This window comes from Oncorhynchus mykiss, chromosome 10 (assembly GCF_057628025.1).
Source record: "Oncorhynchus mykiss isolate SJ-2025 chromosome 10, ASM5762802v1, whole genome shotgun sequence".
NCBI classification, from domain to species: domain Eukaryota; kingdom Metazoa; phylum Chordata; class Actinopteri; order Salmoniformes; family Salmonidae; genus Oncorhynchus; species Oncorhynchus mykiss.
In genome coordinates, this window is record NC_143031.1 from 39,562,225 (window position 1) to 39,581,594 (window position 19,370).

A 19,370-nucleotide genomic window follows, 5' to 3' on the forward strand; every position below is an offset into this window, starting at 1 on the left:
GTAAATCTCAAAAAGCTTTCTGAACCTGGATTGTGCAACATTTACCCATTATTCTTTTCAAAATTTCTTAAGCTCTGTCAAATTTCTTTTTGGTCAGTGCGAGACAACCATTTTCAGGTCTTGATATAGATTTTCAAGTAGTTTGAAGAAGGTCCTCTAGGATTTTGCCTGTGCATTCAGTTTTCTTTTTATCCTGAAAACTCCCCAGTCTTTTAACGATTACAAGCATACCCATAACATGATGTAGCCACCACTATGCTTGAAAATATGGAGAGTGGTACTCAGAAATGTGTTGTATTGGATGGATTGGAAGTGAATTGCTTTGCCACATTTTTTGCAGTATTACTTTATTTATTGAAATACCTTATTAAAAAGTTTATCTTCATTACAGTGTGTGTGTGGGATGGCTATTGAGTGACTCGTCTCCACTTCCTTTCCGGAAACTGATTTAGGAAGGACGCCTGTATCTTTGTAGTGACTGGGTGTATTGAAACACCATCCAAGTAATGAATGACTTCACCATGCTCAAAGGGATGTTTAATGTCTGCTTTATTTATTTTTTATCTACCAATAGGTGCCCTTCTTTGCAAGGTATTGGAAAAACTCCCTGGTCTTTGTGGTTGAATCTGTTTGAAATTCACTGCTCGACTGAGGGACCTTACAGATAATTGTATGAGTGGGGTAGAGGGATGAGATAGTGTTTAACATAATTTTTTAAAGACTATTATTGCACACAGAGTGCAACTTATTATGTGACTTGTTAAGTAAATGTTTACTCCTGAACTTATTTAGGTTTGTCATAAGAAAGGGGTCGAATACTTATTGACTGAAGACATTTCAGCTTTTAATTTTTAATACATTTCTAAAATTCTATATATAAAAAAAACATAATTCCACTTTGACATGATGGGGTATTGTGTGTAGGCCAGTGTAAACAAATCTAAATGGAATCCATTTTAAATTCCGGCTGTAACACAACAATATGTGGAAAAAGTCAAAGGGTGTGACGACTTTCTGAAGGTGCTGTATATGATTGTACCATTTGGTGCTCATAATACCTTAAATGTTGCATTTACTGGCAATATTGAGACCGTCAACATTGTATAGGATGAATAATACAATCTTATTACAACAGTTAAGCAAAGAAACAAGGAATAAAACAGTTCATTTTATTTTATTTTATTTTCCAGACAGACACATCGATTTCTGGACCACAGTAGAGGATGGAAACCTTTCACAATTTTTTTTTTCATCATTATTATTATTTGAAAATACAAATATAAAATTATACTTTCCACATCTGAGATGTGAGAGACCCCCATCCATTTGAGTTTATTTTACAACAGGGCTTGAGCAAGCCATACAAGAAGACCTGAAAGATGCTTTCAGACGTCAGTCAGTTCTGTCAGTCTCTCGCCGTAAAAAGTCTGTTAACGTTAAAAAATGGGCAAGTGTTAGGAAAGGGAAAGGCAAATAAGGAGCAGACAGCAAATCAGTGAGGGGAGCTCAGTGGAAGGCTGCTCCTCCACTCTGGAAAACAGTGGATATTAAGTGGAAGGACAATAGCCTCATTATGCTGTGCAGTCATAGACTGCCCACTTTTCCTCATACGTTACTACAGATTGGAGTAGCAGCCGTGCACTCCGATCCACACACATTAAGACTATCCGAAAGAAACTAGAGGATGGCTCACTCATTGCTACAGTCATCCTTAATGTATTACCGATGCCAGACCACTGAAGAAGGTCCAGTTAAAATTTTGAAGACAATGCAATGCCAAAAGAGCACACTAGCTTACCATAACGTTGACTGTTTTGACAGCGAGTGATGAAAACAGTGTTGGCTACTATGTTATACAGACCCATGTGAGACAGGGTTTTGCTGTGTCTAGAATACAGAAGGCTCACTATTCTCATCTAGTCACACATGTTCACATGAAGGATATACAGGTCAGACGTGTGTACACATAACAGAACATGTATGTACTGTATGTACACAAACTAATGAACACGGGTGATTCATGGATAATGGGATGAAATTATTGGCCATTGCCTAGCACTTGCCTCAAAATTCAAGTTTAAATGGATACGGTAGTACTCCAATTATCAACACCTTCCAGGTCATTTTTGTCCTTTCCGATTTTTTTTCTTAAACCAACGTTTTTTTTTTCTTCAATGAAATTTCTATTCTACTAAGATGTGTAACATTCATCAGCTGTAAACTGCTGTCAATGACAAATAAAATGACAGCAACAGAGCCATGCTACCTTAAAGTCCAAGCTACGGGATCAAATCAAAATAATATTTGAACACAGATCAAAAGGAAATTAGCTTCTTAATGGGATAACCAGCCTTTACTTTAATCAGAGGAGGAGATAACTATAGAATAAGTACCTCAAGGCATTGCAATGTTATCATGAGTACTGTATAGAATATCTATTAAATACAACTGCTCCCGAGTGGCGCAGCGGTCTAAGGCACTGCGTCTCAGTGCTTGAGGTGTCACTACAGACACCCTGGTTCAATTCCAGGTTGTATCACAACCAGCTGTGATTTGGAGTCCCATAGGGCGGCGCATAATTGGCCCAGCGTTGGCTGGTGTAGGCTGTCATTGTGAATAAGAATTTGTTCTTAACTGACTTGCCTAGTAAAATATATATTTAAAAAACTGCTACAGATCTGTATGTAGGACCTGACTGTTGATTTTCATCCTGCCACACACATTTCATTTCTTTGTGAACATGTTATGGACAGTAAATCTATGAATTAATCCAATATTTACTTTATTATCAACTCCTATTATAGTCTTATTGAATTCATCTACAATATTTGACTTTCTCTGTCCTCCAATAAACTAAATTCTTGACAAAAGGCTCCAAGGCCAAAATATCTATCTAGAAGTGCTGCTTATGAGTGATAAGTGAGAAAATACATGAATATCTAAGCTTAGATGCACTTCCCCACCTGTAAATGATCTTCATTAAACTTCGCCTTGCTATACACATTACAGTTTTACCAACCACCTGAACTACTGTATGAAGACATTCAACAACAGGTGAACTAAATGAAGATCATCTGCAGGGGTTTATGCCGTGTTGCCCACCTCCACTAGTTAAGAAACAATCATCAGGACGATTCAGTCTGTGTAATCTTTGCTCCAAGTATGTAACGGCATCAAATGATCCCCTCTAGAAGTTAGATGACCTCAAATTCTTTGCAACCGTTGTGAAGTAGTAAGCATAGCTGTCTAGATCTGTGAGAGCAACATTAACAGAGAACATATACAAGCCTGTCTTTGATTAGAATAAAGCGCTGATTTCCAGGGACTAAAAAAAGTATTCACAAAATGGATGTTTTTGGAGTGAAAGAAAAGGCAGAGACACTTAAAAAACCGAGTGGTATCTAAAAATAGCAGAGCCTTATAGGCATCTGGGATATTCTCAAAGTGTACAAAGATTAAAAGATATTACAGTTTAGTAGTGGTATTATTATTGTTATCATCATCATCATTAATATGTTAACTTTAAAAAAAATATATGATTTTTTTCCGCACATAAAATCTTTTTCATAATTATAGCTTGTGTCCCTTAGAAAGTAATACAAAAAAATGTTTTGCATATCTAGCGTTAGCATTTAAGGTAGTATGGCACACCCCTTTTAAAACATTCAAGGGTGGAGAATATCCAAATAATGCCTTGTTTAAATTTTTTATCTTACAGCAATTTGTTTCTCTATAGGTCTTCTGTGAGAGCTTTGGTTAGTTGAAACCATGTGAGATCGGTAAAACACAACAGAAAAGGAAAAAAGACATATGAATCATGGCATGGAACTGCTATTCAAATAATTGCCTGCAAATGTATGTCAAACCTTTGATAATAAGAGCAAGTTCTATCCTTACTGGTCCTAAATCCACTAATAACTACAAGTACTATCACATTACATCTACAACTAATTACAAGGAGATAGAGGAGAGTAAGAGAGAGGGGGGTGGTGGGTGGGGTATAATGTGACAGAGGAAGGAGGCAGAGGAAAAAGCCAGAGAAAGGGAGAACAACAAAGTAGAGCATAGACCACTACACTGGTATCAAAGACAGCACTCTGTTACAAGTTAATTGTGATTTTTTTGTACACACTTGATATGCATGGATGATCAACAAAATATTGTATGTGGTGACAGGGAATGGAAAGAGAGAAATCGATGGATGCACAGTACATTTTAATATAATATTACAATTATTAATAGTAACCACAATATCAATAAAACCCCCTGACTCAAAATTGAAATCAGTGAAGAAGCATCTTTTTTTTTTTTTTTTTTTTTCTTTGTATTTCTTATTTTCTTTTACATTTGAACATTACACCGGTTCTCTTCTGTTTTCTCATTTAAATTATTACTTGTTTATCTCCACATCGTTCAAAAGCATCCAGTATTTTCCTTCACCTGGTTGTTCTGAACAAAAGAGCTAATGAAATGAAACATCAGGAGAAATGAAATATCAAATACATTTGCAGCAGGAAAAGTACATCATCAGAATAGACACCACTCATTCCATCATTATGTTTACAACTCTTACTGCACTTTAAAGCACGTCATTAAATGTCTCTCTATATTCGAGCAAAACCTGTCCCTACACATGTACTGCATAAGAAATCTGCGCATCAAGCTATGATTAACAGGATGAATCATTTATTCAGTGTCTTCTGGCCGGATCTCAATATTTTAGATTAGAAGTTGACGTACACCATACAATGAAATCCACAGACATGACCACAAAACATTGGTAGTAATTAATCAGTTAATTGCGATCTGTCAATCTGTTTATTCACCCCTGTGTATGCCTATTCTAGAGAGGAGCAAAGTCCAATATTCCTTCATACTTCACCCCAGACACAACCATTTTAAATAGCCATATACATGTGCAAATAGGAAATGGCCTGTTCTTTCTTTACTGCTCACAGTGCAATGATTTATAATTTTTTCCATTCAATGTTTTAATCTATTTGCCACTAAAATAAATTAAACCTGTCAACAATTCCAAGGTATAACTCACAGGACTGAGGTATGGTATCAAAATATTTGCCTTCCTAATTCATTTGAAAAGAGAACTGATGGAGAGAACAAGTGTTATACACTGACTCTACCACAGAGTCCAGATACTGCGTCCCAAACTTAACAGGAACAAGCAGGAGGAAACAAACAACAAAAAACTACAAACAAGTTGAGTTTTTCTCTCCGGAGTATAAAAGTGTCAGGATGCGTAGAGCACTGTAAAATGCTTAGGCTCGAGTTCTATTCTTCAACACTAAATACAGTGTGCTTTGGATGAAATGATCACTCTTTTTGAAATAACATTAATTTCTAAATAACAGTTGGTTAGACAAAAGATACCAATGATCTTTTTGTTCCTTTAAAACTGAACTCACCTTAAAACTGAACTGAACTGTGCACTGAACTCACCTTTTGTAAATATGCTGGTATGACACTTGTAAAGTTATTCAGCTTGAGTATTTCCAGAGCAAGCCATCAGAGTTCTGTCCGACACTGGGGTAGTCACCGTCTCCGAGCAGTAAAGGATAATGGTATTTGTTTAGAGCTTTGTTTCTATTCACACGCTAGAACATTTCTTTGACACACCATCACAAAAATATGCTATCCTCTCATCAAGTTGGTTATGCACGATTGGAATAATATTTACAGTTACATTTCTTTTTCTTAAATCTTGAATTCACAATGTATTTATATGAAATTGTTTATAGTATACATGTTTTTTTCTAAACAACAAAAACAACATTTATAAAAAAGGACCATAAAAATATTGGAGTCCTCTTTGTATTGCCCAAAAAATAGGTAATTATGGTTAACAATGAGACATCACAAAAAAAAAAAAAAAACAGCTACTAAAATGCATTAGTTAGTTACACTCTCGAATATGTAATTTGAAATTAAATGGATGTTTTTTTTCCAAACCTTTCCACTTTGGATTTATTTTGTGTGCAAAAAGACACCTGAAGCTCTGATCGGATTTGTTTAAATGATTGGTACCAAAGGTGTAGGCATGACTTGCGAACATTCAACTATGACCCCCAAAGAGAGAAGCAAAACCATTTACATGAGTACACTAGAAGACAAAACCATTTACATGAGTACACTAGAAGACAAAATCCCAAATAAGGCAAAACTAAAATGCCTCTCTCTGAAGCTAATCAAAGAACTAATAAAAGAAAGGAAAAAAGTGAATGAAATCAACATGAAACATACCAAACCAGGTTGTCAGGTTACGGGTTTGGATTATGATACAGCAGTTTATTTTTTTCTGAGATGATTTGAACTTTTTTGTTGTTGTTGTTGTTGTTGTTGTGGTTCCACCTCTCATTTCTCCTGGGTGATGCTGTAGTGCTTGAAGTTGGATGGCATCACCTATACTCAGAGCTAATTAGAAGCTTCGGCCTGTCTTCCCTGGACCACCAGATAGACTCTGCTGAGGAACACAGATCCAGTGAAACAATTAGGAACATGCACATTTTAAATAGCACCAAACATGACCACATAAACTTCACCATAACCTAGCATACTAACAAAACAATACAATAATCTTATAACATTGTTTGCTACTATAGAATGTGTGTAAGACAATGAGGAACATCATCATAAGGTGTAATAGCAACGAAAAACAGACTTACACACAACCACAGGAGACTACAAATGCATTCTACTATAGTGGAGTGATCACAAGCACAGCTATGAGGAGGAACTCATTCTCCCAGAATTCCAGTTGACATCAACTGCATCTAATACTGTTGCTTTCTCTTGCCTCATACACCATCAGAGTTAACAAAGGTTAATTTAGTGTGTTTACATTCTTGTTGTCATTTAGCAGATGCTCTGATCCAGAGCAACTAGGGTTAAGTGCATTGCTCAAGGGCAAATCAACAGATTTTTCATCTAGTTGGCTCAGGGATTCGAACCAGCATCCTTTCAGTTACTGACCCAACGCTCTTAACCGCTAAGTTATCTGCCACCCTGCTGCGTTTAATTATATTAATAACTGGAACATTGGCTATTATCTTCAGATGAGTCCCTGACCAACAACGTCAACCAGAGACAATAGGCATTACACAGACGCTGACATGTCATGGGCTTTACTTTGCACATTGACTTGACTTTAAACGACAGGAGAATAAACCCAATCTTTTGCCATGAATGCAAACCAGAGAAAGCAACAGTACACAGTCAATTTAACCAATAATATCATTATTGGTATTCTATTGATGTCGGCCTATAGGATTAATGAAAGATATACAGTAAATCAGGGAGGACAAGTTCCACAACAAAAGCTTCATTATGTATTGTAAAAACATGCAATGTTGTTAATTTGCCATTTGCGCACACATTTAGCATTTTAGACTTAATTCAAAAAGCTTGTTTCTGTATCTGTACAAGTTTGTAGGATGATGATGTGAAATATAGGTTTCCTGTATGCATTTTTACAGAAGAAAGGAAAGGTGAAATTGCAGTTGATGTAACAAAGTAATGAGGTAAATCTAAAGAAACAGATGGGTAAAGACTGCTGAACAATATAAATGGAATATAATACCTCCAATGAGATGGCAACCAACCACCTGTTCAATGGTATCCATTTGTAAAAGCTGTCGCAATCAACGGGCCCTAAAAGTGTACAGTCAGTACCTTTGTCAGTATGCATTTCAGGGGGAAAAAGAGTGAGTACATTGTATCCATTTTGTTCTGCTAGCATGAATGGGTATTCTCTGTTCCTGTTCATAATTTCGATCACTAGAGCAATAGATAATCATCATAAATCTCATGGGTTTTTAATTCTCTTAGGGGGAAGAACCTGTCCCTTGTAGCATTTTACAGATTCCAGTGTGCTCTTTCTTACTCAGTGAGAGTGTTTACACTGTTATTCACTGATCTTCAAAACCCCACAACTACTGGGGGTCAATTCCACATGGTGACGGAATGTTCACATCTTCTAAATGATTTGATTCTAATGATCAGATGGAAGAGAGCTAGAATTGAGTAAAAAGCTACACGGATGATTGAATGATGACAAATTGAATGAATCATTAGCACAATAGAGACAAAACAGAAGGAAAGTTTGAGAAGAGTGGGACTAGAGGCAAATTGAAGCACAATTTGTTTTGAAGATAAGATTTAAACAACAGTCCCTCAACACATAGTTGCCAGCCTAGCCAACTACTGCACAAGGGCCTAAGGACCTGTGAGGAACATAAGATTTCACTTTTTACATACATATATATATACTCATTCATGCCAACATGAACAATATTCATGAATTCATGCAAAAGCTACTTAGCATTGTCATACAAAATCTCTTATGATGATCAGACTGTTCAGCACGCTCTCCCCAGCGTGATCTACTGTATGTTATTGTGCATAATGCCAATCACCCATATTGTCTGTAACCTATAAGTGAACTGGGAAACTGACACAGCATTCTTAGAGTGCAGAAAGAACAAAAAGCCAATTTGTATTTTATTTTAAACTGAGCCGGTTATCTAGCTCCTCATCTGTCTATTGTGTCTAACAAACTAAGGACAAATAGATTTATATACATTTTTCAATGAAACATGCTAAAAAAATATCTAAAATGTTTAATAGCCATTAGTTTTCTTTGTCATCGTGTTCAATTCAAATCCAAGGGACAAAGGGGCCTTGAGCCCAGTCCATTATTGTTTATGTAAGGGATAATCAAATCTATCGAAAATAATGAACGACGTGGAACTGACCGACACGTAGAGCCCCGAGTTGATTATCCATTTTATACCATGGCTATAATTGAACACATTTGTCGATAGAAATGCGTTCAACATCCACTGAAGTAGCTAGCAATTTTACTAGATAGCTAAAGTAGTTGCTGAGGTAACCAAACAGACTTGCTAACCAAACCATCAGTCCTAGCTTACCATTATGAAAAAACGAATTCAACAATATCAATAATGTTTTCAATTCGACTTCTGCTTTAAAAAGCAGCTCAAACATAACATGTAAGAATGAACGATAGCCGTTCAATTCTACCGTGCAAATATGCTGTGCGTTATAGGGAAATAATGCACGCTCTAGAATGCCATTCAAGCCAATAATAAATGTATTCGACAATGCCATGGTATAAGACAGTAACTGTTCTGGCATTGACATCATCGTCTGGTGTCTCTTAAGTCAGTGCTATGACACCAAACTGGGAGATCTTGTGGCAAGTCAAAGTGACTGAAGTCATCCGTTAGGTTGTAACATGTCAAGTTCCACCATGTGATTACTTTGGCTGCATGTAACACAGAAAATAATTAAAAGGTGCATTTTAGTTCTGAGTCATTTCCCTTCTTAATGTTGTGGATAGAGGCATAATCTGCATGTGCACTGGAGGTGAGAAGGCTACCACGGCGATTCACTGGTTCATTGCACTCTGTTCGATTCATTGAGTCATTTTAAAGTGGATTAGTTTGAACGGAATTTAGTACAACTGAAGTAGAAATGAAAAACACATTTTGACAGCCCTTGTGGGAAACCTACAACTAAAACCTGGATTTTTATTTTGTAAAGAAGTATTGCTGCATCAAAAAAATCATATCTCTCTTCACATAATATTGTTATTGAGAAATGTACAAATGGGTGGCCTTATTCTGACTAGCGTTCAGACAGGGAAAATATTTAAATCTTCCCAACAACAGCTTGATCCCATGTGAAATAAGGATCCAAATGAATTCAGAAGCCTGTCCATCTGTATCTGGGTCAGCTAGACTATGGATGCAAACTGCAAAGGTTAAAACAAAAGAACAGAAAACAATGGGCTATTTTAAAAGACAAGGAGATAACATGGTCTCCTGCCCATTTCTACCGCTGTAATCCAATCTAAGTGTTTTTATAGAATTTTCTGCAATTAATCTTGTTCAATGGGCCTATGCTTCTTACTGTATGCTTTCATGATTACTGGTTTGCTCTGTCCTCAAGAGTCCTGACGTTTTCTGAGAGGCAGCTCATTTCCAGAGAATTCATCTGATTCTAAAAACCCCAAAACTACACTGAACAAAAATATAAACGCATCATGTCAAGTATTGGTCTCATGTTTCATGAGCTGAAATAAAAGATCCCAGAAATAGTCCATATGCACAAAAAGTTCATTTAGCTAAAATAAATCCACAAATGTTTACATTCCTGTTAGTGAGCGTTTCTCCTTTGCCAAGATAATCCATCCACCTGACAGGTGTGGCATTTCAAGAAGCTGATTAAACAGCAGGATCATTACACAGGTGCACCTTGTGCTGGGGACAATAAAAGGCCACTCTAAAATGTGCAGTTCTGTCACACAACACAATGCCACAGATGTCTCAAGTTTTGCGGGAGCGTGCAATTGGCATGCTGACTGCAGGAATGTACAACAGAGCTGTTGCCAGAAAATTGAATGTTCATTTCTGTACCATAAAGTCATTTTAGAGAATTTGGCAGTACGTCCAGCCGTCCTCACAACCGCAGACCACGTATAACCATGCCAGCCCAGGACCTCCACATGAAATGTAATTCAGTAAAATCTTAGAAATTGTTGCATGTTGCGTTTATATTTTTGTTCAGTATACTTCTGACATTTCCACTCTCTGTCTGACACGGGTAAACTAGGAGACACTAACAAGATGGTGACAGTTTGAACAAGTTCACAGTGTTTAAAGAGGCAGGTGACTGGCAGAGAGGGATATGAACACAAAATAATTCAGAAACTTTGGGGGTGCAAAGAGACAGGTCAGTTATAAGATTTAACATTGAGCAAAGTAAATGGTTTGATAGCGTGTGTGTGTAAATTAACTTCAGTCCTTTAGCAAATTCTATAACAAACATGTTCTTTCCTCCTAAATTGAGACCAACAAATATTCAACCAATCAGACATGGCACCCCTGACAACCAATAAGGCAAGTTGCAAAAAGCCAATTCATTTTTTTTCCTGCAAAGTGGTGCTTTTGTTGGGATATCATGGGAGTTTTACTTGCTTGATAAAATGACATTAAACTTACGCAATTTGGTCACTCCCTCTCATAACATTCTCTTCCTCAATTGTTTTATGCATTGTTTTATTTACTTAAGTCTATTGTTGATAGAATAACACACCAGCCCTGTGATCCTCCCCATCTGATTGGTTCAGTCAAATCTCATTAGATTTGGCACAAGTGATTCACCTGGAGTGTAGCTAGTGGTGAAAACAGTCACAGGTAGAGAGGGAGTTGAGCAGTGAAACTATAATGGGCGGTGTGCATTGCCTACTGCTCTGCTTTCTTGTAACACTAACACATCTATGTATAAGGACAGCAGTCTAATGGGCTAACTAGACAGACAGGACGGTCAGTGAACAGAGAAGGTGTACTGTACTCACTGCCATGCTGTGGCCGAAGCCTGAGCCAGGCTGGGGGCTAGCAGCACTGATGTAGTTGCCCACATTGGAGTCCTGGCCTCCAGGGCCGTACAGTTCGGCTACAGGCCCAGGGCTGTTGGCACCAGGGAAACCTCCAGGCCGAGGTGGGTTTCCCCCTGCACAGAGAGCACAGCAGGGGCGCAACAGTTGAGTTACACCATGGCGCACCATAGCTGAGAACTTACATGCAGCTAGCTCATTCTAATTCATTCTAGTTTATTCTTCCACAATATATACATTCAAACCTAAGAATACATGACTGGATTCATATGTTTGGCAAAAGGCATATTAATCAATACTATAATTAAACAGAGCACACACATTAGTGAGTAATTGGAAATGCCATTTGAGGCCTGTTTGCATGTTCATCGCATACATTTTGTTGTGGATTGACAAAAGATATGTTGCAGGCTTCAGGAGGCAAGAGCAATGAAATAGATGAATCCAGAGTGATATTCTTGAGATTTCTACATGCTAGGTATACTATACAGTGATAACACTCAACCATGCACAATAGAAACCATAAGTAGACCACCAGAGATACTTGGACCATGCCAGTAAGGTTGCAGCTTAAAAGGTTAAGTTATGTATGTTGTGGACAAGAGTTCATTTTAATGAAGTTATTTAGAATATAATTGCTAAGAGGTACCCTATAGTTAAGAGGGCAGCTCAGTTGCTTTGGATTCTATATTCAGGCAGGTATGAAACCAGTTTATGTTTTTTTGATTTGCCTATACATCTAACCTGATTGGACAAAACATTCCAACGTTAACTCAGCAAAAAAAAAGAAACGTCCCTTTTTCAGGACCGTGTCTTTCAAAGATAATTCGTAAAAATCCAAATAACTTCACAGATCTTCATTGTAAAGGGTTTAAACACTGTTTCCCATGCTTGTTCAATTAACCATAAACAATTAATGAACATGCACCTGTGGAATGGTCGTTAAGACACTAACAGCTTACAGACTGTAGGCAATTAAGGTCACAGTTATGAAAACTTAGCACACTATATCAGCCTTTCTACTGACTCTGAAAAACACCAAAATAAAGATTCCCAGGGTCCCTGCTCATCTGCGTGACCGTGCCTTAGGCATGCTGCAAGGAGGCATGAGGACTGCAGATGTGGCCAGGGCAATAAATTACAATGTCCGTACTGAGAGATGCCTAAGACAGCGCTACAGGGAGACAGGACGGACAGCTGATCGTCCTCACAGTGGCAGACCACGTGTAACAACACCTGCACAGGATCGGTACATCTGAACATCACACCTGCGGAACAGGTACAGGATGGCAACAACAACTGCCCGAGTTAAACCAGGAACGTACAATCCCTCCATCAGTGCTCAGACTGTCCGCAATAGGCTGAGAGAGACTGGACTGAGGGCTTGTAGGCCTGTTGTAAGGCAGATCCTCACCAGACATCACCTGCAACAACGTCGCCTATGGGCACAAACCCACCATTGTTGGACCAGACAGGACTGGCAAAAAGTGTTCTTCACTGACGAGTCACGGTTTTGTCTCACATGGGGTGATGGTTGGATTTGCATTTATCGTTGAAGGAATGAGCGTTACACCGAGATCAATTTGGAGGTGGAGGGTCCGTCATGGTCTATGGCGGTGTGTCACAGCATCATCGGATTGAGCTTGTCATTGCAGACAATCTCAACGCTGTGCTTTACAGGGAAGACATCCTACTCCCTTATGTGGTACCCTTCCTGCAGGCTCATCCTGACATGACCCTCCAGCATGACAATGCCACCAGCCATACTGCTCGTTCTGTGCATGATTTCCTGCAAGACCATTTCCTGGCCAGCGAAGAGCCCAGATCTCAATCCCATTGAGCACGTCTGAGACCTGTTGGATCGGAGGGTGAGAGCTAGGGCCATTCCCCCCAGAAAGGTCCAGGAACTTGGAGGTGCATTGGTGGAAGAGTGGGGTAACATCTCACAGCAAGAACGGGCAAATCTGGTGCAGTCAATGAGGATGCACAGCAGTACTTAATGCAGCTGGTGGCCACACCAGATACTGACTGTTACTATTACTTTTGATTTTGACCCTTTGTTCAGGGACACATTATTCCATTTATGTTAGTCACATGTCTGTGGAACTTGTTCAGTTTATGTCTCAGTTGTTGAATCTTGTTATGTTCATACAAATATTTACACATGTTAAGTTTGAAAATAAACGCAGTTGAGAGTGAGAGGACGTTTATTTTATTTGCTGAGTTTATATATAGACACTTTTTATTGAATTGAATATTGACTATCTACAGTATACATCTATTCCATGGTCATTTGGCCTGGCCATTTTCTGATTTCCGTGAACTGCAGAAAGAGCTCTGATTATGTTTGTCAAAAAATCCTACTCCAGCAAGAAAGCAATGGACACAAGTGTTCTACAGACAGAGGAGATATAAACCCTGGGAAATATACAAACATAAAAGCTTTCCCTGAGTTCATCCACAGGTACACAATGTGGAGATGTAAACGAACCGCTCTGTGTGACCTCCGACCTATGCCCTGTGGCTAGGAGCGAGTCAGACTAATAAAAAGGCCCTTTGAAAACCCAGACACCCAGCGATGGCCAATATAAAACTAAGCCAGAGGGGGAGAGGGAGAGAAGGCACAGATGTCTTAAAACCCTATAACAGCTACACCACTTCAATATCCTCTGCTGTCAGATTCACATAACCCTCCATCTCACCCCTATTGAGAAACAAACCATGAAAATAAATGCACAAATTCAATTAGGAATGGAGGGGAAAAACCTCTACAGAGCTCTGAGGCTCTGGACTGTGGCATATCTCCTTCACAAGGAGCTGTGGTGCTTGTATACAAATGGACAGTTTCTCTTTTACAGTAGCTATGTGTTTGACGTTTCTATTATAAATATATACACAACGCTAGATTTGAGCTCATGAGGCTAATGGAATCGGTACTGTACAGTGATTCCTTGCATAACACTTCAAAACAAGCTTAAGATGCTATTGAACATGCAAAACACGCACACACCCTTATCAGATGCTAAAGTCCTTCAGAAGTTGTGACACATCACTTTCCAAACTTTGTTGTGTTAATTCATCTATACTAACTCTGAGCAGCACAAAACCCCTCCTACAGTGGGTTTCTTCCTAAATGTAAAATGAGAACCTGTCCCAGAGCAGAGGGATCTAATGAGGGTGACACTGCTGCTTAACTGCAGGCCCTTTCCCATGGCTTGCCTCACTTCTCTTATCTGTACAGAACAGCCCCTAATAGGCTTGCTTATTAAGCAATTACTGCTATTTTCAGTTTAAACGGTAATCCTAATTTCTTATAATTGGTGGATTCTATTGAACTGCGCACAGCATCCCCTCTTCATATGAAACAGGATTGATGCGTTTCCTTAAACCCTGGGGCTACACAGGCTCAGCCATTAAGTTTAACAGCAAAACATGAGTTACACTTATTGGGGCTGACTGGTGGCTTAGCGGTGCCCATGCTAATTTAATGAGCCAGCCTTTGATTACACAGCATCTTTTAAGACACAGGTGACTCATCTGACACGCACCAACTCCACTCGCTAGGTTATTATTCATGTCACTTTGTACCTCGCTGCTGCTGTGACAAAATGTTTGTTTGGATAGGGGAGCAAGGTGCTGACGCAAATGGAGTTCTATTCCTTCCCGTTTTCTTCTTTTCAGCAACAATAGCATTAACTCTGAAAAGGAAGGTTCAACAAAAAGGCAAACCAGGTGAGGCTTGAAGATGTGCCTCGGTGTCTGTGTGAGACTGGGGTGAGTAAATATGAATAAACATGCTCAAGTATATGAGCAACAACAACGCAGTGGGTCAATTTGACAGTGTTGTTTTAAGTCTTGGACAACACAAAACTGGGTTTTGTTGTAATCAGGACTTAATAACTGAAGCAGTTTGCGTACCATATCTTACTAATGCACACAAGGTCCAACCGAAATTTGTATCTGCTTTTAACCCAACCCCTCCGAAAGACACACATACTGTACATACACATACAGGTTTTGGAGAGGTACAGGGGGGCGCCACACTGAGCACATAGGGCACAACGACAAGCAATGGCATCTAGGATTTGATACCAGCAACCCTCCAGTTGCCAGCTCACTTCCGACAGATTTTTCCCGTCGGACCCAAACTGGCAACCCTTCAGTTACTGGCTCGCCTCTCTAACCGTTAGGCTACCTGCCACCCTGTAGAGGCAATTTAGGTGGTTTACAATTAACATTTGGAGGAGGTTTACAATTAACATTTGGAGGAGGTTTACAATTAACATTTGGAGGAGGTTTACAATTAACATTTGCCATGAAAGCATTTCTATTCAAACTGGCGGTGGCAATTTCCTGGTGGCTGTGAGCCTGTCTCAGTGGAGAACCAGAGCTCAGCTTCCCCACCTGTACCCATTGGGCATAATTAGAAACCAGAAGGAGCCTTTACTCCCTGAGGAGGGCCACAAAACACTTCCTCCTCTACAGCCAAGCGCAGACAAAATAAAATAATCGACACACTATACAATCCCCACATCAAAAGCTGTGCTTTTCAGCACTTTGGCTTTGCATGTTGACCTATATGCACAATGCTGTAGGTGTCTTAGCAAAGCTGTTTGTTCTCCCCCTCTTCTGTACAGCTGTGTGTAATCAGAGCCCATTCATCACCACTCTGTGGATAAATGCAGGAAGTGGTTGCGGGCCTGCAGTCCTGCCATCCCCTGTGAAGCCCTAGGACAGACGTCCATCCCAATGAGTCAGGCAGGCAAATCTCCACCCAGACTGGGCCGGCCTCCAAACCAGGAGATCTGTGTAATCTTCGCTGTTAAGCATGAGGCCTAAAGATGTCCTTTCCTGTTCATTGCCAAAGCCAATGAGGCAGGACTAGTGAGGAGTACAGGGACGGACTGCAGGGGGCCTCAACACCTGCCGCTGCCTGCTGGTCACCACTCCTTCACTGGTACAATGGAGTAGGACTCTACAGAGCAGTGACAGCACCATCATTCTGTCTGGATGGGTCGTCATCATCATCAGACATCATTACTGTCTCTATTCTACATGGCCACTTCATCTGAACACAAGGATAGGACCTGGTCGGGAAGAGCAACACACCAGTAACCAAATTCACTTTATGCAGTCTAGCATACATTCAGGAATATCATGTATTTCATTGTGAATAACATTGTTTGAGGATTTCAGCTGTGCACATACTGTATACGGAGGATGACTGGTAAACGGATTGATACAACAAGAACCCTGACAAAGAGGGGCTCTCAGCACTATCTACCGTGGAGCAGGTCAACACCACCAAATCACATCTACAGCTCTCTGCCTGACATCCCCTGAGCTGGGTTCAGAAACAAACACTTCTCACAACCTTTTGCTCTCAACATTGTTTTTCTCAACACTTACTGCTCAAAATATGAGATTAAATTTACTGAAATGACATCTCTTGTTAGTTTTATCAGGAACAAACCTATGACCAAACAAATAGCTGACCCTGCAAGTTTAGAATGAGGGTAATCAATTGAAATGAAATTGTCATAGCTACGTATTATCTGTAGAGGAAATGGCATAGAAACACCATTGCTTTCCATTGAGTTATAAGATGCAAAACATACAGTTTTCACTATGTTTAGAATACAACCTTGGGGAAAGACAAACAAAATTATAAACACTTCTGCCAAAAACCAAACACTATCATACTGAAACATACCACTGTTTTAGTGTAATGGTTAAATGATGCATATGACTGTACTAGGACGTAAGGTTACTATAATGTATACACAAATCATGTCTACTGATTGATTGCCTAGTTCTTCACAAAACAATAATGGAGGTGATCATGCTTTCACCACAGGTCCTTTCATTTTCCTTCACTCAATCATTCACAATATGCTCTAACTGACTAACTCTTTCAGTCAGTCAGTCAGCTAGTCAGTCAGTCATCCAGTCAGTCAGTCAGTCTCTCATTCAAACGTAGAGATCCAAAAGGTTCAAATGTTCATGTGGATGGAGACATGACAAGTAAATGTTATCTCTCTCACAGAGGACATTGTAGTCCAGTCATCTGCCTCCCCTGCTCTGTTACATGCATATGGAGGAAAACATGCATGTCCTCCCCTAGGTGCAAGCAGGGGCATGGAATAATCCTCACAAATAAACAGAAAAAGGTACATTGAAAATCAAAAAGGAGGATAAAACATGCAATGCATTGCTGGCAAAACGTTCATCCTTTTCACGTTTATTTTTTCCATTATAGACAAAGAAAACGTAGACAAAAAAAAAGCATAGATCATCTGTATGGAGGAAACATCATGAATCAAACTGAACAGTCCAGAAGGTGAATGGGAGAGATGCGCACATACAAACCTGGGCTCTTAAACTGATCCGGGCTGTGCAGGTGCTGGAGGGGGGAGTTGCAGGCGGAGGTGGCATGCTCACTGTGCAGCATCTGAGCCGCCTGGGGCCCCAGGGAGCCATAGTCCGCAAAGGAGCAGGGCGCCCCCCTCTGGTCACTGGGCGCAGAGTAAAACCCGTAATCGGGAAAGCCTGAGAGGTACAGTATAGGGTGGGGAAGGGGAGGGGAAGGGACTCCATCATTGTGGAAAACGTTTGGTTTCAATGTTTCACAGTAGTCAATGTTGTCCAGACTCTTTAGCATGGCATGGTTGGTGTGTGACATTATGACGGGTTCATTTAGCTGAGATACATGGCGTCCTCTCCCTGCTCTCTCTCCCCAGCAGAACCTGCTGCCAGTCTGTGTCTGAGTTGTAGGAGTCTGTCAGCACCAGACTAGTGCATCATCCCTCTAGGGAACCCAACACATTTCAATGGTTGACTGTCTAAGATAACAGGATGATTGACTGGCTATTAGCAATCATAAGACAAACAGTGAAGTAGCAGGAATGGCTGTCTCTGAAGCCTAGACACGAATCAGTCTAACCTGATTCCCTCACATTGTCCTGCAATTGACAGAGAGGGGTGATGTTGGAGAATTATTACAAGTGCAGGTCAATAGAGCTTTATTTGATGACTACAATGCTTACTGGATATATCTGAAGGAAACTCTCATCATGATGACTATAATGCTTACTGGATATACCTGAAGGAAACTCTCATCATGATGACTATAATGCTTACTGGATATACCTGAAGGAAACTCTCATCATGATGACTATAATGCTTACTGGATATACCTGAAGGAAACTCTCATCATGATGACTATATGGCTTACTGGATATACCTGAAGGAAACTCTCATCATGATGACTATAATGCTTACTGGATATACCTGAAGGAAACTCTCATCATGATGACTATAATGCTTACTGGATATACCTGAAGGAAACTCTCATCATGATGACTATAATGCTTACTGGATATACCTGAAGGAAACTCTCATCATGATGACTATAATGCTTACTGGATATACCTGAAGGAAACTCTCATCATGATGACTATAATGCTTACTGGATATACCTGAAGGAAACTCTCATCATGATGACTATAATGCTTACTGGATATACCTGAAGGAAACTCTCATCATGATGACTATAATGCTTACTGGATATACCTGAAGGAAACTCTCATCATGATGACTATAATGCTTACTGGACATACCTGAAGGAAACTCTCATCATGATGACTATAATGCTTACTGGATATACCTGAAGGAAACTCTCATCATGATGACTATAATGCTTACTGGATATACCTGAAGGAAACTCTCATCATGATGACTATAATGCTTACTGGATATACCTGAAGGAAACTCTCATCATGATGACTATAATGCTTACTGGATATACCTGAAGGAAACTCTCATCATGATGACTATAATGCTTACTGGATATACCTGAAGGAAACTCTCATCATGATGACTATAATGCTTACTGGATATACCTGAAGGAAACTCTCATCATGATGACTATAATGCT

General features: G+C 39.6%; 1 protein-coding gene across 32 annotated transcripts in view; it reads right to left on the reverse strand.

The window, feature by feature from the left end:
* Positions 1-4,198: 4,198 nt before the first annotated feature.
* The window catches only part of LOC110533864 (RNA-binding protein Musashi homolog 2), a 321,141-nt gene continuing 305,969 nt past the window's right edge, over positions 4,199-19,370 (reverse strand). For 4 of the 32 annotated variants that reach the window (XM_090186575.1, XM_090186570.1, XM_090186573.1 and 1 more), the window contains exons 12-15: positions 17,804-17,983; positions 11,396-11,550; positions 7,595-7,665; positions 4,199-6,475 (exon numbers count right to left, since the gene is read on the reverse strand). In XM_090186575.1, the coding sequence (XP_090042701.1) occupies positions 7,624-7,665; positions 11,396-11,550; positions 17,804-17,983 (377 nt within the window). In that variant the 3' untranslated portion in view covers positions 4,199-6,475; positions 7,595-7,623. Of the gene's footprint in view, positions 6,479-7,594; positions 7,666-11,395; positions 11,551-17,803; positions 17,984-19,370 lie in introns of all 32 variants that reach the window. The other 28 variants (XM_036990238.2, XM_036990235.2, XM_090186571.1 and 25 more) reach the window with 7 other exon arrangements.